This window comes from Polyodon spathula, chromosome 12 (assembly GCF_017654505.1).
Source record: "Polyodon spathula isolate WHYD16114869_AA chromosome 12, ASM1765450v1, whole genome shotgun sequence".
Classification (NCBI taxonomy): Eukaryota; Metazoa; Chordata; class Actinopteri; order Acipenseriformes; family Polyodontidae; genus Polyodon; species Polyodon spathula.
In genome coordinates this window covers 27,122,303-27,134,638 of record NC_054545.1, presented here as the reverse complement: position 1 = coordinate 27,134,638, position 12,336 = coordinate 27,122,303, and the positions used below count along the sequence as shown (strand labels likewise).

Genomic DNA, 12,336 nt, shown 5'->3' with positions numbered 1-12,336 from the left:
GAAAAAAGAAACAAGGACCAGGGGTCACAAATGGAGTTTAGAAAAAGGGGCATTCAGAACAGAAAATAGGAGACACTTTTTTACACAGAGAATTGTGAGGGTCTGGAATCAACTCCCCAGTAATGTTGTTGAAGCTGACACCCTGGGATCCTTCAAGAAGCTGCTTGATGAGATTTTGGGATCAATAAGCTACTAACAACCAAACGAGCAAGATGGGCCGAATGGCCTCCTCTCGTTTGTAAACTTTCTTATGTTCTTCTTATGTCTACCTTGGCAGACAGGTTGTTTTGTGCATTGTGTGCTAATTTTCAGCCGCGCACTCTTCGCTAGAGGGCAAGGAAAGCAGTTGGGAGCCACTTCCCGTCCTCTGGGTCGTCTTACACCGTGTCTGTTCCACAGTCATCTGCAGTGACTCCTCGTGTCAAGCTGCGGCTGTCCAGGAGCCCCTCTCAGCTTACAGATGGTCAGAGATCCCCAGATCATAGACTTGCTCGGGTACGCTCTCGTAGCCCATCTATCCGACCTCGAGGCCCCTCCCCTCGCAGTGAACGCCCTCGTGGGTCACAGTCTCGCTCCATGTCACCCCATCATAGGGGATGCTCTCGTTCCCCTCGTCGGGACAGGCGTTATAGGGACAAGTCAGGCGTGGCAGAGCTCACGTCTAAGATGCCCCAGTTTATGGACGTGATGATGGGTCAGCAATCGCTGCTCATGTCATTGACAAAGATGGTACCACAGGTCACTGACGCACAGGTCGGGCCGACTGCCAACCAACTGGCTCTGCCCGCCCCAGTCGCCCAACAACCCCAAGGGGATTGGGACGTAGATGCAATCTCCAGGGATGCTTCAGAAGGGGAGCCTCTCATTGAGGAGGACAGTGTGGAAGCTGAACTAACCTCTCACAACTCAGAGCAAGACACTGAGTTGAAGTGCTGACTCCAGTCAGAACTGTGGCACGAGCAGGGGGGCGTGGTCATTCGACAGTATGTTCTTTGTCTGTGTGTGTGTGGGTGTGTGTGTGTGTGTGTGTGTGTGTCTCTCTTCTTTGTGTAGGTGCTACTGGAAAATGGGTGCATGCAAATTATGCATTCATTGAAGTCAAACCCTGGCCAAGAAAGGCAAAGGACATGGATATGGCCTTTTATGAAGAGATCGAATGCTTTACAAATGCCTTACATTGGCCTAACTTCATAACACCTCTATAATAAGGAGAATAATGTTTTTTTCAGCATTAAAATGTGTTAGTATACTACCCTTTAGCACTGACATACCTTTTTAACCATTCATAACATTGTTGTTTTGTACCTACGTAAATATCAATGTATTAATACCTACCAAAATAGACGTATTGTTTTCACCACTCAGGATGTACATTTGCAACTTAAAGAACACAATGTTTACACTTTCAATACTGTCCAAAAGTTCCTTCTACCATTATTTTACTTTCAAATCTTTTCTCATTTCTCTTATATTACTCTACTTATTACTTATTTCCCTCGCTTTATTCATTATTTGATTAAGTAAAAAAAAAAGTGATATCTATAAGAATTGTCAATGTAAAAAAACAAGTTAGAAAAACACAACAGCCGTTCAAAGTGGTGATATCAAACACAAAAGCCCAAGTTAGGAGAAGTAATTGGGGCAACCTTGTCAAGCATCACGCAAATAGGCACAATTGGAAAGGTGCTGGGGCCCAACATTCACACAATTGTTGCTTCTAACTTGGCTTCTTTTTTCCATCACTCCACTTTACATTGAAATGTTTTTTGTACAACTTCAAGGACATTGTGACCATTCCCTTATCAACTCAAAAGTCACATCTGTAACAAAAAATAATTGACAATGCACAACCAAAAAAAAAAAGGCTCCAACACCCCAGCCCTGGATTTTCAATGCCTGCCCCATCAACTGTCACTTCCCATACACTTACCTTGCATTCTCGTTATCCCTTTCACTTGTTGCCATTATTGGTCTTGTTCATAAGCTTCAATATATTGCTTCATGCTTTTTTAGGTACTCTTGTATGTATGGGCTAAATGTCTGTCCATTTGTGCCCTGATCTACCTGTGCCTCACCTGCATGTTGTATGTTTGTCTTCCCAAAGCATACTTGTCTGAGCCTGTGATGACGCCTCTCCCATTCCCTGTCTGTTTTTCTCTCTGTAGTAGTGCTTGTAAGGATAACCAAGAACACTTCAGTCTGTGTTGAGCACTTTCCTTGGCACATGTGCCTTAGCATCTTTATTCTGGTTGAGCCCAGCTGATAAGGGAATGAGCATTTCAATGTAAAGTGGAGCAATGAAAAAAAGAAGCCAAGTTAAAGCAACAATTGTGTAAATGTTGGATCCCAGCACCTTTTCAGTTGTGCCTATTTGCTTGATGCTTGACAAGGTTGTCCCAATTGCTTCTCCTAACTTGGGCTTTTGTGTTTGATACCACCTTAAATGGCTGTTGCATTTTTCTAACTTGTTTTTTTACATTGACAAGTTTTTGTTATAAGTATTATTTACAGTGGATATCTTTAGTGGGCCAGAAAGGACATTGGAAAATAGTCAACCAGTACTTTTATAAGACAGCATGGTGTTTAGCAGAATCAATCAGAAGAAAGCCATCCTGATGCTCTTCTGCACCTGTTCTTTATACACCTCTAGTTTGAATTTATTTGTAAACACAGTACCTTAATATCCACATGTCCTACTGTTTGTCATCAGTTATTTTAGGAGTCTCAGATCAACAGTGGATGCCTTATTAATTCATTCCTTTCTTCTTCCAGAATTTCCCTTCGGTGGTTGGAGATGATGATGATGATGTTAAATCTCTTCACTCTCAACGTATAAAGATAGAGGAACCCGGGAATTCCTTGGAAGAATCCTTGGAGGAGAGTGGTTTGGAGGAGCAGCCAGTCAGTAAGGTAAGAGGGACTGCCAGCTCATTTAACAGATTGTAGAAAAATCCCCACGTGCAATTATTCTGAAACTTCTGGGGTATAATTTCAAACCATTACTGTGGGAAGTGTAGGGTGAGTTGTAAGAGTGTGTTTTGAATCATGTTTATACCGAGTTGCCGATCTTAGGGAGTGCTGCACTGAGGAAAAACTGTTTGGTATATTTCACTTCAGACAGCAACTAGCCAGGCTGTGGCCTCCCCAGCCTGGGTCCTTGTCTCTGGGGTTCAGTAACTCTTCAACCTTTGTGTCTTAGGTAAAGTGGGGAGAAAGAAGTGATTATTTTTATTGTGGAAATTATGGTCGTCTGTTCATCTTTAGTTCTCCTGATTTGTTAGCAGATTGCAGCGGTGAGGCAACATTCAAATTGGGTAGAAATGGGGGTCTCCTGGTAGAAGCACAGCCACGTAGTGTACAGGGTGAGTCATACAGCACAGGTTCGCATCCTGGCTGTACGAAGTTGCCGGTCTTCTATGGGGATGCCGAAGGAGCGTCACATTGGCTCTGGCGCTTCCGTCGGTTAGGGAATCAAAACCAGCAGGGACTGTTTCTCCTCATCACGCTACAGCGAACCCTGCTGGCCAGGCGCCCAGTGAGCTCAAAGGCGGACACTGTCCTCCAGAGGTCGGTAGCTTACTTACATCTGCTCTCGAGTTCCTGGGTGTGAAAGAGGAACTGGCTCAGTCGTGGGATCGGAGGATGCCCACTGAACCTTCGGATCTCCCGAGCTGTGTGGGGGAAAAAAAAAGATTGGACTTTCCAAACTGGGGAGAAAAATAAAGGGTAAAATAATTGGCTGCACTTAATTAAAATAAATAAAAATGGGTAGAAAAACAAAAAAAATGGAGTGGTCTTTTTTACATTATGTATAACCTTCTTGGCCAGCTGTTTTTAGTTTGTGTAATAGTTGTGCTATACTTAAATTTTACTTATAACTACAGTATGTTTGTTAGACAGATGACCCATGCCTAATGAAACTAGCAGTACATTTTTGGTGTACGAGTACGTAAATGTAGTACAAATATAAAACACTGTATATTGTATGTGCAACGATATGTTTCTACCTGTTTTCTTCTTTCTGCAGTCAAATTTTAAAGACTCCCACATGGATAATGGTTTGCAGGATACCAGCAATGTGCTGGACTCTCCTGAGTTCAATGGGAATGACTCCATCATCAAATCTCCCACCTGTTCTACAGAGAAGAGTGTCACATGCTCCCTCTGCTGATTACAAACCTCCACGCCAGCCGCAAGCACAGAAGCGCGTCCTCTTTCAATAGAAAAGAGCTTTGTAAATGACACTGTAATGTTGTTGTTTGTTTTTTCTTTTTATATGTGTGTCATTCACAGTGGTCCTGAGGTTTGATGCTCAAGAGTATAGAGCTAAAAGGCTAACATGGTTGAAAGGTCACAGCCTTACTTGGCTTTCTTGACTGAGGAAATCAAACACAATGGGAAAGTTGCCTGTTCAAATTCTGTAAATAAATTATTCTGAAATGTTGTTTTGCTACTCTTCTTTTGTAAATGCATCTAAAATCTTTCATTAAAACAACTTATGGATTTTAACCAGGAAAATACTCTTCATACATACATACATTCATACTCTTTTCAAGTTCGCCATAGACATATAAAACTGCACATTAATGTATGAAACCTATTAAAATAAAAAGGAAATATAGTACTTTTCAAAAGTCAGCTGCAAAGTGAAGAAGCATGGCATTTTGTTTATGTATCAAAATAGCATCCTGCTTTCTACTCCCCCCAAGCTAGAAAATCTTAACTGGATTGGCATGCATATGTATATATTTTTGATCATCTTTATTTTTATTTACCATAATTTTAAGATTATACAGTATAAGACCATTTTACAAATTTGAGGAGATTTATATACGAGGTGCGCAGTACACTCGGATCATATATTCAATATAATATACTGGGGTATTTTTACACACAAGGTTGCAAAGTCATGGACATTGTCCACAGTGTGGTACACAGGATGTAAGTTACATTATAACAGTTGTGGTATGTATTTAATTTTTTTTTTTTTCTTAAATGACTGTGGTAGTCCAGTTTAACTACTGCACTACATCTGTATACTGCAATCTACAAAGAATACAAATTACTATCAACTGAGACGGCAAGCAACAGACAATACGCCTTTTATTAACTACAACCTAGCTTTACACTGCAAAGCAGAAGGGAAAAGTAGGGTCCTCAAGCGGTGTCATCACTAGGCTCTCAATAGAAGTTATTCCTGCTAGATCTGCTAGATCTCAGCACAAGAAGCAGTCTGCAATAGCACAAGTGTGCCAATGCAGACAGGTTGGTAATATAAAGGTTAGAAGTACAATGGTGATAAACCTGTTTTCTGTGTAATTGAAATGAAAGAAACAGAAAGCTACTTTCAAACTTTTTTTTTGTTATATTAACCTTAATTTTGTCTTTTAACAAGATATAAACTCATGTTTTTTTTCATGGTTCGTTTCAACATTCCTTCACAGTTTTGTCCCATTGATAGATCAGAATTTAAGGCAATTCGGTCTCTGAATTAAATCTGGTAAAAATGTTGATATAGTAATTATGTCCCCTAAACTATTCCAACAGGATTTCCACTATTAGCAGTGTAAATCACAATTATGAGTTCCTTGTCAATTCACATGGATTACATAAAGTAACGTGAAAAAGTATTTGCCCCCTCTGATTTTCTGCATTTTTGCATATTTTTAACACACAATATTATCAGATCTTCAACCAAAATCTAATATTAGATAAAAGGGATCCTGAGTGAGCAAATAACACAAAATGTTGATACTTATTTTACTTATTTATTAAAGAAAGTTATGCAACACCCAATGCCCCAGTGTGAAAAAGTAATCGTTCCCTAGACTCAATAGCTGGTTATGCTCCCTTTAGCAGTAATAACTGCAACCAAATGCTTCCTGTAGCTATTGATCAGTCTCTCACAGCGCTGTGGAGGAATTTTGGCCCACTCCTTCATGAACTTTAAATTTCATGTTCTTCAACCATTCTGATGTAGACATGCTTGTGTGTTTTGGATCATTGTCTTGCTGCATGACCCAGCTGCGCTTCAGCTTCAGCTCATGGTCAGATGGCCTGACATTCTCCTGTAGAAATCTCTGATACAGAGCAGAATTCATGGTTCCTTCAATGATGGTTGTCCAGGTCCTGATGCAGCAAACCATCCCCCAATCATGACACTACTACCACCATGCTTGACCGTTGGTATGAGGTTCTTACTATGGAATGCAGTGTTTGTTTTTCACCAGACATAATGGGACCCATGTTGTCCAAAAAGTTTCACTTTTGACTCATCTGTCCTTAGAACATTGTTCCAGAACTCTTGAGGATCATCCAGGTGCTTTTTGGCAAACTTGAGACGAGCATTCATGTTCTTCTTGGTGAGCAGTGGTTTCTGCCTTGCCACTCTGCCATGAATCCCATTTTTGCCCACTGTCTTTCTGATGGTGGAGTCATGAACATTGACCTTAGCCGAGGCTAGAGAGGCCAGCAGATCCCTGGATGTTGTTCTAGGGTTCTTTGTGACTTTCTGGACGATTTTACGCCTTGCTCTTGGAGAGATTTTGGCAGGACGGCCACTCCTGGGAAGATTCACTACTGTCCCAAACTTTCTCCATTTGGGCAGTATGGCTCTGATTGTGGTTTGATGGAGCCCCAAAGCCTTAGAAATGGCTTTGTAACCCTTTCCAGACTATAGGCATCAACAACTTTTTTCCAGAGGTCTTCAGGAATTTGTTTTGATCGTGGCATGATTTGCCTCTAGAACCTGTGTGCTAACAACTCCACTCTGATGGTAAGGGCCAAAATTAGTCAGATTTATATTAGTAAGGGCTGGCCCAAATTAGGCCTGCTTGTTAACCAAAGTATTCAAACATCTGACCCTAATTATCCCTTTAAATGGGTTGAGTAAACTAGGGGGCAATAACTTTTTCACACCTGATGATTGCATGTCGGTTTACCTTGCACACCAAACAAATGAAAGAAGCACCAAACTTTGGTGTCATTTTTTCTCTCAGACTCCCTCTGTACACTACTACAACACACAAAAAGATCTGATGAAATTCACTGTGAAAAATGTGCAAAAATGCAGAAAATCATACAGGGGGGCAAATACTTTTTCATGGCACTGTAAATGCTACTCAGGAGCTGGGAGGTTTACTTACAATCTATCTTGGTTGGTTTGTCCACCTAGAGTAAAAGTTCATTGTTCTATATATTAATACCAACTTAAATTATTAACCTTATCCAGGATTGTATAATGAATTATGTCATTGCATTAGGGTGCTTTGCATAATCTTTTGTTCTACTGTTTTGTGTGCTTTCTGTTTTGCATTTATTGCTCAGAGAAGGTTGGTACAAAAGCATGACACAAGCCAGACCTAACACAAGTTTCCTCACAGACAGCTCAGTCCCATTTTGAACATAAACATGATTATTATTTTATACATTTTGTGTACTGTTTCACTGACTTTCGAAATATTTGGGTTTATCTAGAGCATGATGTTCTTGTGTTATGATTGGGTTATATTTTAACACATTTATGTGTATATGTTTATAATATAACCCAATATGGTGTCTAATAAATATCCAGGGCAAGATTAATGTTACCAAATTAAGTCTTGAACCCAATCTGACCTGCCCTTAGAAGGACAAGCCAGTAGCCAGGCTATGGCACTGGGAACAGGACACACTCGGAAACATTAACAGATTTTAAATTTACCCCAAAATGATTAATAGCAGGTTCTTTGAAATAAAGGAACAAAAAAATGGAGAGGAGACAAGAATACATGTCAAGGTATTTTATTGGTCTTCAGATAATTTGTGACAGAATAACAATATCCTAAATATCAAATACATGGTTTAAATATTAATCTAAATGAAGTAATGCAATCAATTCATAGCCTCATTAATTGGCAAGACTTAAACAACCATAATGCAATCAATAGATACATCACAGGCTTATTGGGGCCACAAAGTCACCCAAGATTCCCTACTGCAGAGATATTCAACAGCCTATATCAAGACCAAGTGGCAGATTACATGTAAATTCTGTGCACCGCATTAGCTAAGATGAGGGATGAATGTTGGTATTAAAACTAAAATTCCCAATGCTGCCCAATTATTATTATTATCTCCCAAACATACATATTTTTGAAAACACAAAGAAGACCTCATGAGAGAAAAAACACAGAAAGACCTCGTGATGCACATTTAGGTTAAACCTGTAAATAAGGCTCACTTAAGCCACAGCTGGTATGCAGAAGTTAAGAACTTGTGGTTTAAATTGGTACATTGAAATTGAGCCTGTAAAGCAAAACTTTTTTTCAGGTTTAAACTTCAAACCAGTTTAAGGGCAACATTGTAATTGACCCTGAAACAGACAAATAGGGGAGAGCGATACACAATATCACTAACCAGGATCCATTGAATTCCCTGTGTGAGAGAGCTGCTCCCACTAAACACCACTAAACACCTATTGGCTATCTTGTTCTTCCAAAAAGCACGAGAATCAAATAATTCAGACAACTACAACTAACCTCCCTACCCAACAAAAGGGAAACCAGGCAACTTGATCTCCCCTGAAAACAAACTCCTTAAAAGTTATACTCACACAGACACCGCTCTTTATCTGAACAGGGAATAAAAGTGTCTAAGACAAAGCTACACTGCCACCAGCTGCATGCTGCTGCTCAGTCTCTCTCTGACTCCTCTCTCGAGTGATTGGATCCAGCCGGTTTAAATAACATAGCGACTAAGGTCATTTTAACGGTCAAACTAATCCATCAATCAGTGAATTGGGTTAGCCATTGAAATCCACAGCACTGCAGTGGAGCCCCTCTTTAAACACAAATGGAATTATATATATATATATATATATATATATATATATATATATATAATATATATAATATATATATATATATATATATATATATATATATACCTTGTTGCTGTCTGGTTCAGAAATGGCTTCCTGGGATTATCAACAGTGCGTTCTCACTTTGAAGACCACAACCTGGAAATACACACACTATAGGGTTAAGGCAGCTGTTGAAACTGACTATGAACATGGCTCTCTCAGCAAGAAATGTTCTAATTATAAATATTGTGTGGAATGGAAGCAAATTAACAGCACAATGATCACAATCACAATGTTCCTCATAGACATCTCTTTAGCCTTAAGAGTAGCTGGACTCTCTCAAATCAGATTGCTTATCTTTTTAGCTATTAGAATATAATGGGTGATCATTACCAGGAAGGGAAAAAGGAAACCCTGGAAGAAACCAATACAATGAATTTCCCCAACACGTAAGTCCTATTCACTTGAACAGGAGGTGCCGCATTATGTTTTGTGTGAATATATGGTTAGCTCTCCAATGGAGACAAAAGTCAATGAACAAATTGAAATCCCAGCCCAGATTACACAAGATAGAGAAACATGACAATATTTAGCATTAGCCTTATAATGTTCATTTATGCAGTAAGGTCCATTAAAAACTCCACATAAAGGAGCATTTAGGAGCAGCATTTGCATTTAAAAAATACACAACGATATCATTCAGCATAGCAAAAGGAAGTAAACAAAGGGCCTTTCAGTACCTATTTTGCCTATCATGTTTATTGCCTGATCTATCTCCAACCCAATCATGGGACTATGGAGGATTTCAGAGAGATTTTCTAGTTACTAAAATCTATCACACTGCAATGAGACCTAAAACCAAGCCTCTTTCAAGGTGCAATAAAGAAAGCAAGGCCATTGATTTAGGTCTCATTTTAATGAATTAATACACATAAATCACTGCCTGTAGATGAGAGTTTTATCCTGAATTTTGTCTAGGTAAAATTATAATTATTTTGGAGCCATGAGGAGATAATTAAACTTAATGATGATACTCACTGTGTTGGAGAAATTTTAGTTAAATTCTATTACCAATTGTAACATTTCCTAAACAGAAAGTGTATCCTGCATACAGTAATTCCACTGACATCCAGTGTCATAGGGCCTTGGCTGTAGGAATCTCAGTTCTGGTGATGAGGTCTGGGTTCTCTCAGTCTACTTCGGTGTCATTCTGGTCATCCTGGGAAGTACTGCAGGGCATCCTCCATTTGAATCCCATCAGCTGGTAATAATACACTATAGGGTTGAGGCAGCTGTTGAAACTGGTTATGGCTATGGTAATTGAATAAGCTTCGCAGTATCCAGAATGGTATTGAGGACTGCCGTTTGTGTTCTGCAGAATGAATATGGTTTTGACAATATTGAAAGCATGGTAGGGAAGAAAGCTAACAGTGAGCACAATGATAACAATCAAAATGGTCCTTATAGAGGCCTTCTTAACTTTTGTAGTATCTTGATTCATTTTAAACATATTGCCCAGCTTTCTGATTACTACAGTGTAGCATATGAGCATTACCAGAAAGGGAATCAAGAAGCCAAGGCAAAAAAAAACTATGCTTATGATCCCAAATCGATTCCTCCATTCGGCCTGAGAGAAACCTTCTCCACAATGTGTTTTGTTGTTTTTAATGTTTTTGGTCAGTTTTCCAGAAAAGGTGAAACTCAGGGCACCAATGCAGATCACTGCCCAGATTAAACAGGTGAGAGCGACTCTGTAGGCTTGTCTGCGCAGCTGGCGGTTCCTCACTGGATGGACTATGGCAATGTAACGCTCAAGGGAAATACACATGAGAATCAAGGGGCAGCCATAAATATTGGATGTATAAAGAGACCTGGCAATTTTGCAAAGGATCTCCCCAAAGATCCAGTCCTTTTCATTTGCTTCATAAATGACAATAAATGGCAACGACAGAGCAAATAGCAGGTCCATGGCAGCCAGGCTTATCATAAAGGGGTTAGGCAAGATGTTTCTTTTCTTGAGCAAGCTCCATAGTGAAAAGATGTTTGCAGTCACACTCAGGATGAAAATGACACTGTACACAGCAGACAGCGTGAACTGGACACAGTTGCTCAAAGAGCATACATACATATCACTGAAGTCAGAATCATTAGCTCTTTTACCCTGGTCTTGTGGAGTACTGTTATCCATGTTCTGCAGAGACAGTGTGACAATACCTACAAAAACAAAACATACCTAATAAATGACTCCACCGCAGTTCAAAGACATTAAACTTCCTAACAAAAAATATGCTGTTAATTTTAATTTTTATTTAAAACCACACCTGTTTTCAAAATGTCTTTTGTTATATTTGAATGCAGTAAAAGCTACAGAGCAACTGCGTATCTTGCCCAGCAAGGTGCTTCCGTCTCTGGTTTAATTTTTTGTGCAGTACAGTATTTTCCATCAAGAAATGAATTATTTTAGAGTACAGTCTGCATTGTTTGCTGTGGGAGGGATTTACTTGAATTTCAGTGATGTTTTCTAAAAGGACAGAGGGTAGTTTCAAATTTACATACAATTTGAAAAAGAAAATCTAGATACAAATGTAAAAATAATAGGCATGCATTAACATTTGTTTTTAAAATGTATTAATAAAAGATATTTTGAGACGATAGGGCCCAGGCAATGGCACTAGCTATAATCAGGTATAAAGAGATCAATACTCTCTGATATAAGGTGTGAAAAAATTACAGTAGAAATTTTGTTTTTCCTAGTTCTCCTTGACAGAAGGATGTATCTTAAACATGGATTTTGGACCATTGCTGGTAATAACAGTAATTAATAACAGTACTTGGCCCCTCTGATTAGGGATATGGCCACGGCTTACGGGGCGTTTGTAACTAGGATGTCAGTTCTGGTAGCATGCTTGTGGCTATCTCTCTGTTCCCTGTTGGCTGCTTCATCAAGTTCACTCTGGGAATGGCAGCAGTGACTCATCCAATTTCAAGCAGCTGTTGAAACCAGTTACTACTTCCATTATTGAATACACTGTACAGAAACGCCTGTAGGAGCTATTTAACTTCTGCAGTATTAATGCGGTTTTGATAATATTAATAGTGTGAAAAGGAAGAAAACAGACTGTCAGCACAGTGATCACTATCAGAACGGTCCTCATGGATTTCTTTTTGATGTTGAGAGTAGCTGGGTTCTCTCCGAGCAGGTTGCTCAGCTTCACGATCACAGTGTAGCAGATAACCAGTATTAGGAAAGGAACAAAGAAACCAATGCATGAAACTACAATGCTCATGATCCCTATGCGATTAACCCATTCGACTTGAGAGAAAGTCTCCCCACAAGCGGTTCTGTCTTTATCTAACTGGTTGGTCAGTTTTCCAGAATAAGCTAAACTGACACAAGCTGTTAAAACCAGAGAGAGCGATTCTTAAAGCTTGTCTATGCAGCTGGAGAGCCCTGGTTGGTGGGACTAAAGCAATGCAACGCTCTATGGGAATGC

General features: G+C 39.6%; 1 protein-coding gene across 2 annotated transcripts in view; it reads left to right on the top strand.

The window, feature by feature from the left end:
• LOC121324082 (soluble guanylate cyclase 88E-like) overlaps nucleotides 1-4,443 on the top strand; it is a 24,685-nt gene extending 20,242 nt beyond the window's left edge. The window contains exons 18-20 of one of the 2 annotated variants that reach the window (XM_041265543.1): nucleotides 2,773-2,910; nucleotides 3,282-3,362; nucleotides 4,028-4,111. In XM_041265543.1, coding sequence (XP_041121477.1) covers nucleotides 2,773-2,910; nucleotides 3,282-3,338 — 195 coding nt within the window. In that variant the 3' untranslated portion in view covers nucleotides 3,339-3,362; nucleotides 4,028-4,111. Of the gene's footprint in view, nucleotides 1-2,772; nucleotides 2,911-3,281; nucleotides 3,363-4,027 lie in introns of both variants that reach the window. The other variant, XM_041265542.1, reaches the window with a different exon arrangement.
• Nucleotides 4,444-12,336: the final 7,893 nt, after the last annotated feature.